Here is an 18,455-nt window from a genome sequence, read left to right on the forward strand (position 1 = left end):
GCAGACTGAGTTTTACTAATGCCATCAGTTGCTCTGACTGCTTGCTGAGGAAGTGGTGCCAGGGCTGGGCACCTGATGCTGGCCACAGTGAAGATGCTGTGGAGAACAGCACACACAGAAGACATCACGTGCCTCAAGATATTTGCCCCGAGGTTTCTTCATGTCTGCCTCTCTTTTGGAATTTACCGAAAGTTTCTTCTTGTCTCCTGCCCAAGATCATTGCTTCACTGAAGTAGATTTCTTATTGCTGTTGGCAGGATGCAGCTGAGAACACATTTTACATTGGAAATTAAGTTTTATGCTTGGTTCCAGGCCCACGATGGACTCCCTGAGACTGGCAAATTCTGCTTTTGCTGTTGACTTGTTCAAACAGCTATGTGAAAAGGAGCCCATGGGAAACATTCTCTTCTCTCCAATATGTCTCTCTACTTCTCTGTCACTTGCTCAAGTAGGTGCCAAAGGTGACACAGCAAATGAAATTGGACAGGTAAGCCACCCAAACCTTGTTTTGATTTTGAATGGGGATAGTTACTAGAATTCATAGTCAGGGCCTAAGATAAAAGACATGTAGCCGTACCATCTCCAGGGCTCTCTTAGTCTCTTCTCAATGTGAACATTCACTTATGGGTAGCATGATCTATATTTAGAACGGGTAGCAGGTTAGGATGTAGAATACGGGGGTCTGAGAGATGTTCCATTCCCCAGTGACTGTCAGCAAGTCACATGACATCCCTCACCTGACATATCTAAAGATTAGTCCATGACTTATTAATACTCCATTGCACACACTCTTGGTAAATGGGAAAAATCTGTCCCCTGCCCCCTGCCCTACATTCAGAGAACAAGAACTGCTCTCAACACACAGTTTATTTAGAACTTAATATTAAGATGTGAGCTCAATTACATTCTACTCTAGAGTATTTCCAGTTTCAGAAGTAACATTTTAAATGATCTATCTTCAAGCTGGGATAGATAAAATAAATTGCATGCACATATGTTTTAGAACACTGGGGGTTTGGTTATCTCATCTGAGAGGCATGAACTAAAGCAAGTTTTCCCATGTAAATATATACATAATTATATAGATGTTTCAGAGTTTCTTTGGGGCTATGCTTGATTAGCTTGGTAAAGTTCTATTTTTCCATGTTTTTTTTTTTATTTAAAAAATTTCCATTTCCTCCCCTCCTCCTCCCCCTTCCCTCCCCTCCCCTCCACCCATACCCCCCTCCCTCCCTCTCCGGGCCAAGGAGCCATCAGGGTTCCCTACTCTATGTTAAGTCCAAGGTCCTCCCAAATCCCCCCAGGTCCAGGAAGGTGATCAACCAAGCTGAGAAGGCTCCCACAGAGCCTGTCCATGCAGAAGAATCAGAGCCCAGCGCCATTGTCCTTGGCTTCTCAGTCAGCCCCCGCTGTTGGCCACATTCAGAGAGACGGGTTTGGTCGCATGATCCATCAGTCCCATTCCAACTGGAGTTGGTGATCTCCCATTAGTTCTGTCCCACCGTCTCCATGGGTGAACGCACCCCTCATGGTCCTGACTTTCTTTCTCATGTTCTCCCTCCTTCTGGTCTTCATCAGGACCTTGGGAGCTCAGTCCGGTGCTCCAATGTGGGGCTCAGTCATTTTGGTAAAGTTCTTAAACGAGCTGATTTTCTTGATTGCTGTTTTGAAGACTCAAAATCTCTTAGACAGTACTGTCATTTCAATTCCATTCTATTATTTTTTATGTAGATTGATGTAAGGTTAAAAAAACCCTTTCTTTTCACAAGCTCATCAGTATTTAAAATCACAAGTATCCATAAAATCATGACTCATAAATGGTGCCCAGGTTAGGATGAGAGACCGAGAGAGGAAGAGGCAGCTTCTTGAGTCCCAGGGAGAGCTGCTGTGCTGCTGTGCTTTCCCACTTGAGCCCCTCTTCCAGTGCCCCCACCCAGCCTCCACTTTCACTTTTCATCCCTGTTTACAGAAAGGCTGCGGGGCCTGGCCACTCCTCAACCAAAAGACAAGTACTTTAGTGCATGTGACATATCTGGTTTTACTAACACTTCTGGTCTTTTTAAATATTATTTTTTTAATTCTTGGGAACTTCAATATATATATAAAATGAAATGTTAATGTTCATCCCCATTTACCTTTTCTAACTCCCTTCAACCCCTTCAACATGGCTTTTTCCAAGTTCATGCCGTTTTTCCCTGGACACTCTGCTTAGTCCAATTGGTGCTGCCTATATGTGTAGAGGTGAGAGGTCATCCCCGGAGGCATGGGAAATGTGTCAGTGGCTGTACATTCTCTGAGTTCTGGAGAAGCCCCTGTTTGCAGTGGGCAGCAGTCAACACTGACGTGCATAACTGGTCAAAGTTCTGAAACAAGAGACTGAGAACTCAGCAACAATGGGCCATCTTTCTTGACCTCTCTTCCCCTCACAACACGAAGGCTCGTGAAATGTGGGAGAGGAGGCAGCAAGAACGGAGGACATGGAGGATGTGGGGAAGTGCTATGACATGTAAACTCCTGGGCCTGACAGGGACAGAGCACCCATCCGCTCCCAGCAGTTGTGGTTACCTGCACTGCAAGACCTGAACCTGACACAGACAGACAGACAAGGAGGTGCTCTTTATGCCTCATGCCTTACTGAGGAGCTACTGATGCCCGGATTCGTTCCTTCTTCCTTCCTTCCTTCCTCCCTCCTTCCCTCTCCTCTCCTCTCCTCTCCTCTCCTCTCCTCTCCTCTCCTCTCCTCTCCTCTCCTCTCCTCTCCTCTCCTCTCCTCTCCTCTCCTCTCCTCTCCTCTCCCCCTTTATTAGAACATGGGATCTTGGGATATGGTTCAGGTCATCATTCTTGCAGTGCAAGTACTTTATCTCCTCAACCCCCAGAACAATGTTTTAAAATTTTATATTTTGATAATGGAATGCTCTTTTTTAAAACAGGTCCTTCATTTTGAGAACGTCAAAGATGTACCCTTTGGGTTTCAAACGGTCACTTCTGATGTAAATAAGCTCAGTTCCTTTTACTCTTTGAAGCTGATCAAGCGACTCTACATAGACAAATCTCTGAACCCTTCTACAGTAAGTCGTTCTCACAGCTTGGTTGTGCTCCATCCCAGGCGGGGCATGTCACTCTGCGGGTCCACAGCTTGTTAGGCCAGCTATGGTTTGAGGCCTAGGAAAGGAAAGTGACCCTAATGCAGATGTTGTGGGATGAAACAGCAGTCACTTCTGGCTTGGAATACAGAGAAGCTTATCCCCTTTCCCTATGAACTTTATCCAATCCTTCCCCACCCTCAGTTCCTTTGGAAAGAAGGGATAATGGAAGGACCAACTATTTAGTAAACAGATCTTCATAAGGGCTCAAAATGACTTGCAATAAACTCTCTCCTTAAACAGTGGGGCACATACTGCTTGACATTGTCTTAAACTTCCCAACTCTTTTATTTTTTAATTTGTCCAGTAGCGTTTAGAATCAGTAGAAAATAACCAACATAAATGACTCGTTTTCATCAGATGTGAGTCAGTGCTGTTTTCCTAGGCCACTCAGAAAGACATTGTACAAAGCTGCTGTAGTCATTTAAGCCAAGGCTTTTCTTGAAGCAGTCATATGAAGAACACTGTGATCCCCTTCTGTTAGCTCCTAGAGTGTAGAGCAATATTTTTAAGATCTCTATTCTAACTCATAACCAACATTCTCCATTACAGGACATTCCCTTCTCTGGTAATGTAGAACTGACTCAGCTCTTGTTTCTCTGGTCACAGTTTCAAGCTTCTAGATTGCCAGGCCAAATGTTCCACCGTGGCATGGCAGTGTTCTGCATTCCACACTTGCTTTTGTAAGAGACGGTTGAGAAATAAGTTATTAGATATTGTTGTGAGTTTTCCCTTATGGCGTGAAGACACATATGCACAACTATTTTTGTTCCAGCTGTCGCCTGGGAAATGAAAGAAAATTGAGATGTGCATTTCATCTGAGCATGTTAAAAACTCCCCAAGTGATGTTTAAAGACTTGTCATTGGCGGTGACAGTGGAGGCTCTTCACTTGCAGTCTTTTGATGTTCTTAGGAGTGCTGGCTGCTCCCATCACTCCATGGTTGACTTTTAGCTAACTGGAGCTAAGTTAGTTGGGTAAGACTGTTGTTACTCTGAAGGAATTCAAGGACAGGGTGACACGGCATACAAACCTGTTAGCTTGCTTGGACTTCCATTCCATATTTAGAATTATTTCTACCAAACTTTTCTTTTCTTCTCTTCCCTTCCTTTCTCCCCATCCTTCCCTTCCTTTCTTTTCTTTTCTCTTTTCCCTTTCTCTCCCCTCTTTTTCCTTGACATTTTCTCCCCTTTTCTTTCCCCTTGCCCTTCTCCATCCTTCCCTTATCTTTCCTTTTCTTCCCTCCATCTCTTCCCTCCCCTCTCTCCCTCCCCTTTTCCTCTCCTTTCCTCTTCTCTTTCTTTTTCTCTGTTTTTCATTGATTCTCCTACCATGAAGTACCTGCAGATTTACCAGCTGGTGCCCTGAGGAGAGGCCCCTGAATTTAAACCTCTCAAGTATTTGTTGGAAGCCTAAGTTCATGGCCTCCTTTCTCTTGTATCAAGATCAGTGTGGGTAGGATTTGCATTTTAAACAAGAATTAGAGTTAGAGACAGTGCTATGTTCTTCACAGTCCCATGTTTCACACTTGAATGTGCAACTCGTGGAAATCTTGCTAAAATGTGTAGTCTAAGTCAGTCAAGGGACCGGAGAGCTCATTCTAACAAGATCTTAGGTGATGCTTGACTTCAGATCTTTGGATCACATTTTGAGTGTCAGGACTCTAAAGAATATTCATTTATTTTAGTGGAGATAAGGGTTTTTTGCTCGTTGTTTTCATTTCTGATTCTTATTTTTGACATACATCATATATATAGATGTGTTCATTATTTGTTCTTGTTGGGGTAATAAAATACTTTCTAGAGGCAAATTAATGGAAGAAAGAATTATTTTGGCTCTAAGTTTGCCAAGTCCATGGCTGCTTGGGCAGAAATGTCAGTAGGAGCAGGTATCGGAAGACAGCTGCTCACATCATAAAGAACCAGGGAGTACAGAGTGACAGGAAGTGACAGTGAGAATATTATCTCCAAGGGCCCCAGTGGCTTTTATTTTCCAATTAGGCTGTATTTCTCAAAGTTTATAGAAAGATTCAAAATAGCACCAGAAATTGAGAACTAAAAGTTCAAACCTTAAGTGTCTAAGGCATATTTTAGTTTAAAATCACAACTGCATATTTATACTATGTATGTAATAATATAAATAAATATTTTTGAAATATTGGGATTTATACTTTAACTATACATATTTAATATAGTGTTTCTTTTGTTTTTGACAGACCTGATAATCAATTGATAATTTAATAATTGTTATGTCTTAGAACTAAAGAAATAAAACATCTAATACAAAGAAAATACTTATTTCTACATGAGGCTTCATATGGTGTGACCAATTTTTGAAAATGTATGCATAGTAATAGATATTTAAGGAATTCATTTCTTAGCATTAGCTCCATCTACAGATGCTAAGAGCTTTGTGATTCTGTGACTTGGATGTTTTCCAGGAATTTATCAGTTCTACAAAAAGGCCGTATGCAAAAGAATTGGAAACTGTTGACTTCAAAGATAAACTCGAAGAAACGAAAGGTCAAATTAACAGCTCTGTTAAGGAGCTCACAGATGGCAAGTACCCTTTAATGTTCTGTAAACAGTTGAGTAAAGAGGTCTCCCTGCTTAGGAATGCTTGCTTCAAGCCTAAAAATATTGAACATCTGGAAGATTCTTCGGGTAATTTTAATGCACAAGCTAAGTTCTTTGCCCATCAAGCCATGTCAACAACTCCAGTTTCTGGGCATTTCTTGTATCAGCTCATTACTTGGCAAATTACATGCTTTTTTTCTTTAGCGTGCTTTGCTTTGCTCTCTGACAAGCTGCCACATGCCCTGTTAGGGGCTCAGCTGTTTCCTTTATACTATGGCTTTTGGCAAGTCACAAAGTCAGGTTTTAAAGTCTTGAAATGGGAAGATGATCCTTGAATCTGCTTCCAACTAAAAATTTTTACAGCTATATCAAAAATGAAAAAAATCCAAAAAGTCTTAGGCAAATGCAAATCTAGAACAAAGCAAACCTAGCAACCAGAGTGGAAGTTTGTCCCCAGTCTCGAAGCTCGCAGTCTGCCCGCATTCAAGTCCACTCTTGCCCTCTCTCTGTGCCGACTTCACCTCCCCCACTAAAAGTCCCTGTGAGTTCTCTCCCTTGCCAAAGAAGAATTGGAACTAAGATGGTTTGGATTGCAGCTAGTGACTAGTTCTTTCCTAGATATGTGTTTGTTCAGGGGGGCCTGTTGGGAGGTAGAAAGTAATTTTGAAGGACTGGTGGTCGCTGACAGGGTGAGGAGATGCACTGCTTTTGAGAACTGTCAGAGCCCAGCATGGCATCCTATTTGAGTACTGCCTCATGAATGATGTCCACCTCCAACATCATGGAAAGAGCAGGAACTCTGGAGTCATTTAGAAGCCAGATTCAAATCCAGGTACCACATATAGATCGTCAACAGTTTAGATATGGAGCTGCAATTTACCAAACAGTCAAATGTGATATATCTTAATGAAATTCACATGTGATTGCTATGAGGCCTCCAAGTATATTGTGTGTATATACACTACATGGTAGTCATAAACATATATGCATGTGGAGATATATATATATATATATATATATATATATATATATATATATATATATTGCATGCATACACACACATGTTACTGAAATAAAATCCCTTTGACCTTGCATGGGAAGGAAAAGCTAATATAAACAGCACCAGGTTTAATACAATTTTGAACATTATGAGCAGAAAGAAGCTTCGGCTTAAAGTTGCTGTTGCAGTGTTGTTTATAAACCGTCTAAGCTTTCTATCCTAGCATCTCAATAAGTTTACAGTTTCTGACTGGAGAGGGTGGGACTTAGGGGGAATTCTGAATTTGGAGACAGAAGCAAGGTGTCAGCTGAAACTCTGCCACTATTGGCACCTGGATTTTAATTAGCTCTTCAGGTTTCTTTAATAAAGTCATCACATAGACACCACAGGTGGCATCGGCAGGACTGGACTCAGGTTGTAGGGCCTAGAGCATGAAAGAAAATGCAAGCTCTATCTTATACATTCATTAGTTAGCATCTTAATGCAGAGGTGGCAGAACACTAAACCTTTGCATGGCTCGTTAAAATGGACACTGGGCATGACCACGACATGAAAATTAGAGATTAGGGAAGTGACAATGCTTTGCAAAAATGCCAGGTGCCACTCAAACCAGAGGAGTGTTTTTCTTAAGGGAGTTTCGTGGTTGTGCTCTGTGGGCTGTGGAGGACTTAAGGCCTGAGGTAATTTTGATGTGACTGCACTTGTGAGTGTTATAGCTGACCTCCAAGGAGTGAGCTGAGGAAAGGAGTGCGGAGTTGTAGAGCGAAGATGTAGTCTCAGCTGAGCACATCAGAGCAGCCCTTGACCCTTCTGAACCTCAGGTTCCTCAGCTGTAAATGGAAATCTGTGAGGTGCTATATGTGGAGGTGTGGACATGGCCCGGTGGAAAGCGCGTGTCTACGCATCTCAGGAGTTCAAGCTGAGTCAGAAAGGGCTTATTTCCAGTCCTAGATCTCTCTGAGATGTCTGGTCTGGAAGGAGAGGAGGGCAGAAAAGATGCCCTCAATTGGACAGCCTTGGCTACCAGTCCTTCCAGGTGCGATGCTAATGAGTGATGGGTGTCCAGTCAGTGAACAAGCATACAGTAGCAGGCTACTTCGATGAACGACCGTGATGTGTGGTTTCTACAATAATTTGCAGGCCATTTTGAGAACATTTTGTCGGAGAACAGTATAAGTGACCAGACCAAAATCCTCATGGTTAATGCCGCCTACTTTGTTGGAAAGTGGATGAAAAAATTTCCTGAATCAGAAACAAAAGAATGTCCGTTCAGAGTCAACAAGGTATGCGCAGCATGAAGAAGGAAATGGGTTTCAAATTGTGGCAGCAGAGCAGGGCTCAGGGACTCTTGGCATGGGTGGGAAGACTTCCTGAAGTCAAGGAGGGAAAAGGAAAGGAAGTAAGCAAAGAAACCACACTAGAGGCCTTTGGGTTATCAGGAAAGTTAGACAAGTCTGGAACTGTGTTCCTGATTCAGTTACCTCACTTTTATTTCATTTCCTTACTTACCTGGTGATAAAAACCACAGTTTAATATATTCATCTCTTACTCCTTCCTCCTTTCCCCTTTTGGTAGAGCCCAGCCCAGCCCTAGCCCAGCCACAGCCCAGCCCCAGCCCAGCCCTAGCCCAGCCACAGCCCCATTCATCCCCATCCAGCCCAACCTTACACTCCCCAGTCCACCACTCCCCAGCCCAGCCTAGAGCATTTATAATATGCTTTGAGGCACTGGTTGATTATGAAGAAAAAAGCATAGCTTTACTCATCTATTCCTAGCAGTCATTACAGAAAGAATTAGAAGCTCATTTTTCGAGGCAGTATCATTTATGCTATTGAGGTGGATGCATAAAAACTAATATCTGTAAACAAAGAACCATTTTAAAATATATTAAACCAAAGAATCAAGACTAGAAAAATCTTGAAAGAGTCTGGGGAATCTCAGGGTTCTGTATGTGATTTGGTTTTGTTTGAGGAATGTGACCTGTGTGAATATTTGGGCCAGCAAGATGCCTCAATAGGTAAAGGAACTTACTTCCAACCCTCATGGCTTGTGTTGGGTCCTCAAATCCACATGGTATAAAAAGAGAGATAACTTTCGCCAGTTGTTCTGACTTCCACATGTATGCCTGTACCGTAATGCTTGCATATGTTTGAACACACACACCTGAATAAATGTAATAATAATGAAAACTCAGGCCTGAAACGGTAAACACTTTAGCCGAAATGCTCAAGGTGTCTCACCTTGTGATACTATGCTGCATTTCTTAGTGTTCAGGTTCTCCCAGATCCTGGATTGCCTGGTACCAGCCACTTGTTTTCACCAAATATCGTCCTTAAAAATAAGTTCATTTTGATCATATTCTTTCCCCTCTCCCAGTCCTCTCAGAACCTCCACATCTCCCTCCCCACTCAAGTGCATGATGTTCTCACCCTCTTTCCAAACAAACAAACAAACAAACAAACAAGAAAACAACAAACAACAAAAGTCAAAAGAGATAAAATAAAAAAGAAAGCAAGACAAGAAATAACAAACAAAAAGCACACTCACAAAAGCCATGGAGTGTCTGTGTTGGCCGACTGCTCCTGAGCACGAGCCTTCCCTGGAGTGTGGTTGATAAACCCAGGGACACTCCATTGGAGAAAATGGAATTCCCCTTTCTCAGCAGGTATCCATCTCAAATAGCTTTTTGGTTAGGGTGGGGCTTGGTGTCTACTTCCTCTTCTCAGTGCAGGGATTCCATCTAGCTTGAACTGTCACAGGTCTTGTGCATGTTATCCCAGCCTCTGTAAGTTCATGTGTGCATCAGTCCTGCTGTGTCTGAAAAATGCTGTTTTTACTTGATGTCATCCACCACCTCTGCCTTTTATAGTCTTCCTGCCTCCTCTTCTACATAGATCTCTGAGCCTTGAGGGAGGAGTCAGATAACATACATCCCTTTTAGGACTGGGCACTCTGAAGTCCCTCACCCTGTGCACACTGTCCAGTTGTGGATTTTTTTTTTGAGTACCATCTACTGAAAGAAGAAAGTTCTCTGATGATGATGCTCTTAGCTATGTGTATAGCCAGGTGTCATTAGGAGTCATTTTATTGCCATGTTCCTTCAGCAGAATAATAGTAGTAGGTTTTCCCCTGAGCCCTGTGTGTTCTCAGATTCTTAATGATAGAATCAAGGAGAAAATCCTTTTCAGATACCAACTTGGCCTGGGTTAGCTAGAGTGGCTTCTGTAATTCCCCCTGTTCCCTCATGGAGTTTATGTCCACACCCTCTCACATCACATATTCTTTTCTTAAGACAAATTTGCCCAATTAGTGACTGAACTTTATAAGGGTAAGGATGGTGCCTTTCTCACCTCGGTGTTTACAGTTTCTTACAATTAAGTACTCTGCAAACTTTTGGATGAATAATCAATCAATTTTCAAAGACCAGCCCCCTAATTTTTTGAGACAATCTTATGTAACCCAGGCTAGATTCCAGCTTATAACATATCCTCAAATGACTCTGGCCTCCTGACTCTCCTGTCTCTACCTTTCCAACGCTGGGATTATAGCCACTTACCACCACACTAGGTGCATGTATTGCCGGGGATTCAAACCAGAGCTCTGTGCATGCTAGGCAAGTATTTGACATACTGACCCACATTCTCAGCTCTAAATCAGTGTCAGATAAAATACAACAGTCCATGATCATGTAGTTCTTAGGGAGGGAGAAGTACTGTTAGTGCCCCTGAGGGATCCAGAGTCTCCCAGGGTGCTGGGGAGGGAGAAGCTGCTCCTGCTGGATGTAGAGTCTCCCAGGGTGCTGGTTGAGGAGGAGGGCAGGAGATTCTCCTCACACTTTCTCTCCTGAGTTCTTTGACTGCAATGGACTTAACTGAGTGCTAGGAACAGACGTGTGTTGGTGACAGTGGTTACTCTTTAGACACCTCAGACACTGCAAGTTCACACATAGGCTTTTGGATGGCTCTGGGCATTCTTGATGCTGTCTGTCATTGAGAGCTGGAGTGGCATATACTTTACAGCCTCTGCCCTCATAGGACTGTAGGTTCACCCCACTATCAGTCATGTCAGGATGACATGGCTCTTTTGGTTGATGGCTGATGCTCCTCTCTGGGAAGGGTCAGCAATGGGCCCTAGAGCAGGTGCTCAGGGTGTCTCTTGTGGATTCGTTGGGCTCACTCATGGAATGCCAGTGGGTGGAACTGGGACTTGGGCTTTGATCCTGTTAAGATCTGTGGTTTTTGTATTTGTGAACTGGCTAAAGCATGTTTCTGAAGGGAGAGAGAGAATGTGTGTTCTCCCTTCATTCTTGCTATGAAGTCATAAAGCCCGGAGATACCAGAGCCTGGAAACCTAGCCCCTGAGCAGTTCTAGGGGTGATGTTATGGTAGCTCAGTATCTGCCCAACATGCAGTTAGACTTGACTATGTCTGCATGGGGAAACACACTGCTTTTGAATACGGGTCCTATTACTTCTCTCCTGAGTCCTTTGAACCACATTTGTGAATCACCGAGTGTTTTGAGTGATGGCATTAAACTGTTTCTCATGTACCTTGGTGTTTCCTTTAAGGTCTAGACTACACTGATGAAGTTATAGTAAGAGCTTAATGTGATGTCTGTTCTGAAAAGTTCTGTACAAATCTACAAGTTATGTACTTAAATGCTTGAGACAAGAAGTGCTTTGGGGTTTAGATTTTTTTCCCCAGATTTTGTAATGCTTCCATTTATTTAATGAATTATCTTGGGGGTTGAACCCAAATCTAACTAAGGAATTTGTTTCATATACATATTAGAAAAACAGTTTGAAAATAATTTTATACATTTTTCCCTCCTTCCCCCGTCTTTGTGTGTGGTGTGTGTGCATGTGCAAACGCGCACATGCACACACATCACTAGAGTGTTGAACCCAGAGCTTTGCACATGCTAAACAAATGCTAAAGTCCTGAGCGATGTCTTCAGTCCATGTAGTTCTGAGACAAGGTATTTCTATGTAGCTCAAACTGGCCTTGAATTTGCTATGTAGCCCAGGCTTGCCTTCAATTCCTGGTTCTTCTGCCTCTGCCTACAGAGTGCTGGGTTACAGATGCCTGTTCCCATATTCATATTAATTCCTTGTATTTTGATATAAGTCAAGTTGTGCTATTTTCCTTTTTTATGTGTATAAATATAGTTTTTATCATGTGGAGTGCATGGGATAGTGAAGTACATGAATAACTTTCAAATGAAGTCATAAAGCCATCACAGGATGCAAGCAGTGTGGATTCCCTTGTGTGTGCTTAAGCTATGGTGATCCAAAAGCATAAGAGAAGTTAGTATATTTCTATCTCTATTGTCATTCCTGTCTCTATTTCTGTCTCTATCAATGTAAATCTCTGTCTATGTTTGTATATATGTGTTTGTATAGATACATTTATATGCATATATATATGTATTTTTTTATAAATTGAACATTAACCCTTTTAAAACTTTCTCTTCTAACAGACAGACACCAAACCAGTACAAATGATGAATCTAGAGGCCACGTTCTGTTTGGGCAACATTGATGACATCAACTCTAAGATCATAGAACTTCCCTTCCAGAATAAGCATCTCAGTATGCTCATTGTGCTACCTAAAGATGTGGAGGATGAGTCCACGGGCCTGGAAAAGGTCAGGAGGCAGATGGGCACTTAGACAAGAGAGCAAATGAGAGGAGGGAGGAGCAGGCACGGTCCTGCCTCACACACCCTAGCCCAGTCATCTTCAAGGGTTTAGAGGTCCAGTCTAGCTCTTTTTTTCTTTAAATTGAAAACAGCCAACATTTGTTTGTCGTTTACAATGGGCTGAGGTTGCTACTAAAATCTTCCAATTATTTTCTCATTTAATTTGTATAACATTCCTACGAATTAGAAGCCATTATCATGTTCTTGTTTACTAAGGAGGAAGGAAGTCACAGAAGCGAGTAGTTGATGGCCACATGATCAGCCAATGACATGAAGACCAAGAGTTTGAGCTCAAGAGGAAAAAGAGCTCTTGGCCTATACTTCATGTGGTAAATAGACAGATCAATAAGCCCATTAGCCCATTAGTTGCAAAACTAGTGAACTATAGTGATTTTTTTGGTCCTATTAATTTTTACCAAGTGAAGTGAGAATATTAATGAAAAGTAGCTGTTGTATACTAATAAAAGACTAAATTATTCCTTCCCTATTAAGAATACACTCACACCAGCTTGTGACTTTGCCACGCCCTTGGCTGTTATCCGCACCAGGAGAGTAACACTGGTGTGATATTAGTACAGGGAACTGTCATTCTCAGTGGCACTTGTGGGAAGGGCAAGGAACCACTTGACTTCATTTGTTCCATGAAGAATTTTATGACTAACTTATTTTATGCTTCATTGCATATCTATCATTTCAACCAGTTGAAATGGTTGTATTCATCACCTGTAATCTAAGGAGCAGATCAGAGCTAGTCTGAGTTCCTATCATAAAGAGAAAAGGAATATCTTTTAATTAACTTTGGTGGTATGCCTAGATCATGAATAATGCAAACTCTTCTGCAAAGAAAGTATAATAAACAGTCAGTGGATCTATACAAAAGCTTCTAATTTTATATTCATTTTTACTGTGGTATATGTAACATCATAATCTATGTGTCTGTTTCTGCAAAAAGAAAAGCAAAACTGTTCTATAATTTAAGCAAAAGAGAGCCTTCCTGTAGGGTGGGGAGAAGATGTATGAGTGGCTGGTGGATCCTATATGAGGAACTTGCTGGGCCATCTCCAAACCAAAGTTGATTTAGATTGTTTAAAACTGGTCTTACAGTAACACTTTCTGTTTTTAATCAATATAGATCTTCCTTCCTTCTTTCCTTCCTTCCTTCCTTCCTTCCTTCCTTCCTTCCTTCCTTCTTTCTTTCTCTTTCTTTCAAATCAGAAGTAAATAAAATTCTTTCCTATTTTGTCCTTCAGATTGAAAAGCAGCTCAACCCAGACACTCTGTTGCAGTGGACCAACCCCAGCACCATGGCCAACGCCAAAGTCAAACTCTCTCTCCCAAAGTTTAAGGTAGAAAAGATGATTGATCCCAAGGCTAGTCTGGAAAGGCTGGGTCTGAAAAGTCTCTTCGATGAAAACACATCTGATTTCTCTGGCATGTCAGAGACCAAGGGAGTGGCCCTATCAAATGTGATTCACAGGGTATGCCTAGAAATAACCGAAGATGGTGGCGAGTCCATTGAGGTGCCAGGATCCCGAATCTTACAGCACAAGGATGAATTCAATGCTGACCACCCATTTATCTATATCATTAGACACAACAAAACAAGAAACATCATTTTCTTTGGCAAATTCTGTTCTCCTTAAGTGGCAGGGCCCTGCTAAGTCTCAGGTAACTTGTCTGGAGTTGCCGATCTCTGTAAACTTTGTATGCAGACAATCACTTTCTATACAATAAATTGTTAATTTTGCTGAATCAGGAAGCCGCTGGTACTTGTCATATGTAGCCTTCATACTAACAGACACTTCTTTTCCAATTCCTCCTTATCTTCCTTTGTCAAAGAAAATGGCACATACTTGTAACAAATGGGAATCACCTTAGCAAAGAATGTGTGTTCTTCATTTGTCAAAGATCTAAAACTACCGACAAAAATGCAGCCTTCCACACAGAAATTCCTGTAAGGATGACGTGGAGGACATAATCCTCAGAACTTCACTTTTCTTCACTGAGATGAAGAATGTTCTAAACCCTGTCACAATGCTGTGGGTCCAGAAGTCTTCATGTTAAACCCTGAGAAACAGTTTTTTTCAGGACCTTAATGGGAGATTTTAGAATGATGGCATGTTGTAAATACTATATATTATGGAACTCCACAAATAGGGTCTGGAATATCATCTTGTAAATCAATACTTTAATATTTCTGCTAAAACATAGGTTATTCACACAAAACAGGTACATAAAGATAGTTCACAAATGATCAATATTTCTGAAAAATGAATAAGTTGTCAGCTCATGGAAACACTTTGCAGAGCATTCTAGATCTTTGGAGTATTGGATAAAGTTCTGGGCCCATTTTAGCTGAAGACTAAGACCCTAGGGAGAAGCTTAACTTTTACAAAAAATGGCTTTTGTTTCTCCTAGCTGCCCCACCTGGTCATTTGGGTGGTATGGCTGCTGGCAGGACTTCTAGCCAGATCACAGGGTTCTTTACACCTCCAACACCAGCGACTTAAGATCTCCAGGGATTCTCTTGATGATAAGAGAGCTTGTGGCTGTTTAAGGAACTTTCTTTTTTGTCCAATGTGGCAGTGGGAAAAGGAAGGGATCCCAAACCTCCAGAAAACACAAGCAAAACTATTCAAGTACTCATCATGTGTTAGAATATTTTTTTAAATCTGGCTGTTGGATAACAGTTTGTAATCTACACACATAGTTTATTAAATGGTTCTGATAAATTAGTTATGTTGCAACCCAACCTAATGTGTTAACTCACCCCCAGAAGGAAATATTTGCTATGGTTTTTATTATATGCCTCTCCTTTTCCAATTCATTGCCATTTATTGTAAATAAGGTTTTTTTTTCTTCTGAAGGTTCAGTGGTGACTATTTTTCTGTGCTATTGACAATAAAATATTATTGAATTGTGTGCCTTGTTCTTTCTCTGTTGGCTTAGAGTTACTGTCTTCTTCATTTCATTTATACATATAAATGCCTTCTGGGAGGTGGCTAATGTGTACTAAAAAGAATACAAATAGGTCATACTATTCATCTTTCTCCCTGGCCATTGGCTGTTGCACTCTGTTATTCCAACAAAGACAGAAAGGTGTCAGCAACATTCAAGCACCTACAAGTTATTTGAAATCACAGCCTCCCAGGAGGACACACATCTTCTCTCCTGCCTTTTCTCTTCTGCTCCTTTCCCAAAACGTAACTTTACTGAAACCTATAAGGTTATGATGTTTTTTAGTTGGTGCATTTTTCTCAGCACCATATCCATTTCTTTATAATTACTTATAATGTACTTGAACCTAATAGTCAACACTCTCACAATACGCACAAAATGAATGTGTTTTCTTTTGCAACAAATATCCAAACACACCCACTTCATAAAAGGGAAATGACTCCTTGTACATGAGCACCACTCTTGTTCATTTTCCCCTCCCAACCTACAAATAAAATATAGGATGATTCTGGGAAAGGTGAATTAGTGGGAAGAGGAGAGAGAGGGTGGTGCCCCCCTGGCCAATGGCTCAGGGAGCTTCAAGTGTCTCCAGGAAGGAATGTGAAAAACATTGATTGTTTTGGTCAGTGCTTCCCTGGGATCCTCTACACTGGTCCTTTCCAATCATGGGGAACTTTTGCCCTCTAGAGGATCTTTTTGTTCTCATTACTGAGAGAATATATTTTGATCTGGTTAATTAATACTTACAATGGCTTGAAGACCAACCCCTCACTCCTCCTTAGGAATATTATCCAGCTCATCATGCCCACGGGGCCAGGGTGACACCACTGGGGCACTTGCTAAAAGACAGATGCAATGAGGTCATCCCGAGGCAGAGAAAGAAGAAAGGTTTGGAACTCTAGTAGAGGATGAAGGATGCCTGCTTGCCATCATCTATAAAGAGGCCTACAATTTATTTGGTTGGTTATTTTGGCAGATCCTACTTGGAGGAGGACCTGCCTAGTGGGGGTGTGGGGCCCATTCAGATTAAATGGTCTTTAGAGTCCCGTGAGGGAGCCATACAGATGAACTAACATTTGGCTCCTCTCATTCCTAATATCAGATCGCAGAGGCTCCAGTCAAGCAAGGCTTCCCTCTTGGACCTATAGCTGCATGTGGAGTGGAGAGGACGAATATGTGTGGTGGCGAAGCATGGGAGCTAGGCCCATTCCCTGTCAGTCAAGTCTCAGTCAGACCCAGCTGTGAGGGATGGTGATGTTTTCTATCAGAAGGGACTCAGTCCTGATTTAGGCTTCTAAGCTTGTTCATTTCTGGAAATGTTTATATGATATATGACAGTGGCAGGGAAAACTTTAGCCTAGGACATGAAGGGTTTCCTCTAGGGAATGGGGTTGAAGAGGACACTGGCACTTCTAAGGAGCAAGGAGAACTAGGATATATTTGCTAATATTCTGTTAATATTCTTATTCACCAATAAATCACTCAATTTTTATTTTAAAACTTTTTTATTGATTCTTCGTGAATCTTGTGTCATGCACCCCAATTCCACTCATCTTCCCATCTCTTTGTGTATGCCCTCTGCCTTTGAGATCCCACCCATTTCTCCATCTCTCCATGTATGCCCTCTGCGATCCCACCCATCTTCCCATCTCTCTGTGTATGGCCTCTGCTTCTGGGATCCCACCCATCTCTCCATCTCTCTATGTATGCCCTCTGCCTTTGAGATCCCACCCATCTCTCCATGTATGCCCTCTGCCTTTGAGATCCCACTCATCTTCCCATCTCTCTATGTATGCCCTCTGCCTTTGCAATCTCCCCCACAAAAGAAAACAAAAAGTAAAATGGTAAAAATAAACAATAAAAATTAAAAACAGCAACCACAAAGCATCACTCCATATAAGCTTTTGTATGTCATAGTGTGTTGCCCAGTCTGTCTGTTTGCCCAAACAGCTTTACTTGAAAGTGTTCATTGCAGTGAGTCATTGGTTTGATACGAGGCCACTGACTTCTGCTACACTATTCAGACTGGGACTCCTCTCAGATAGCCTGACTTTGTCCTGTGTCATGGAGATTCTATCACTTTGGTTCTTCAGGTCGGGCCCTTTCACAAGCTCCAGCAGTTCTTAGATGGCATAGATGTTGGGGTGGGCCAACTCGAAGCCCTGAATCAGAACCTGAGTGGGTGAGATGGTCAGCCTGCCACCTCGCCTGCACCATGCCATCAGGGCCTGTACTCCTGCTTGTCCAAGTGAGGGGCGGGCCCAGTTCTCCTGCATGTGGTAGCTGGGGGACCCGGGCCAGCTCGCCCATTCTCATGCCATGGACCAGCTCTCCCATGCCCACATAACCAGGGCCAGGTCACCAGCACTGCTCTGGAGAGGGGCAGGACCTGCTCTCTCTAGTGGTGTAACTGGAAAGAAGCGGGGCCATCTCTCCTGCATGCCCTTTTCAGGGTCAACTCTACCACATTGCCCACGCAGGTGCAGGGCATGCTCTCCCAAGTGCTGCAGCCAGCAAGGGACAGCACCTTGCCTGGGCAGCACAGTAGAGCTGGTCCTGGGGGTATGGTTGTGGGTGAGCTGGCCAGGAGTCACTTAACCCTGCAAGAAGGATCTTGTGTCTGCATCATATACACACTGAGAGGTCAGTCTTCACCATGAATAATAGATCCTTTCTTTTGAATTTTTAATTTCATTATATTAATATTAAGCACCCAAATGAAAATTTGGAAAAAGATACCATTTATTTCTTCTCGTTCCACTGGCTGTGCACATGAATTATCCTTCTTAGCTGCTTCCAAAGTCTTCTATTCCCAATGAGTTTTCCCTTCAGCTAATGTTTAAAGTCCACTGGACTTTCTAGGGGAGGTGCAACAACACAGAGACCTCTAAGGTGAGCTGGTACCAACCAACAACATAGAGACCTCTAAGGTGAGCTGGTACCAACCAACAACACAGAGACCTCTAAGGTGAGCTGGTACTAACCAGCAGCACAGAGGCAGTGTTTGTCCTGTTTTTGTGTTTTGTATACGTGGAGTCATGGTGTGTTCTCTTCCTAGTTGGATGCATCTTCTACAT

At 42.3% G+C, this 18,455-nt stretch overlaps 1 protein-coding gene across 1 annotated transcript; it reads left to right on the forward strand.

The window, feature by feature from the left end:
* Window positions 1-319: 319 nt before the first annotated feature.
* On the forward strand, window positions 320-14,063 carry Serpinb5 (serpin family B member 5). The gene is made up of 6 exons (XM_038350157.1): window positions 320-487; window positions 2,934-3,071; window positions 5,586-5,703; window positions 7,862-8,004; window positions 12,200-12,367; window positions 13,671-14,063. Exons 1-6 carry the CDS (start codon window positions 320-322, stop codon window positions 14,061-14,063), a joined length of 1,128 nt encoding a protein of 375 aa, XP_038206085.1.
* Window positions 14,064-18,455: the final 4,392 nt, after the last annotated feature.

Source organism: Arvicola amphibius, chromosome 12 (genome assembly GCF_903992535.2).
Source record: "Arvicola amphibius chromosome 12, mArvAmp1.2, whole genome shotgun sequence".
Lineage (NCBI taxonomy): Eukaryota > Metazoa > Chordata > Mammalia > Rodentia > Cricetidae > Arvicola > Arvicola amphibius.

What these genes read in the sequence shown, in the direction of transcription:
- Serpinb5 (XM_038350157.1), top strand. Translation starts at nt 320, where the DNA reads ATGGACTCCCTGAGACTGGCAAATTCTGCTTTTGCTGTTGACTTGTTC. An exon ending in GTCCGTTCAGAGTCAACAAG is followed by an intron (nt 8,005 to 12,199) that starts GTATGCGCAGCA and finishes CTCTTCTAACAG; the next exon opens with ACAGACACCAAACCAGTACA. An exon ending in AGTCCACGGGCCTGGAAAAG is followed by an intron (nt 12,368 to 13,670) that starts GTCAGGAGGCAG and finishes TTTGTCCTTCAG; the next exon opens with ATTGAAAAGCAGCTCAACCC.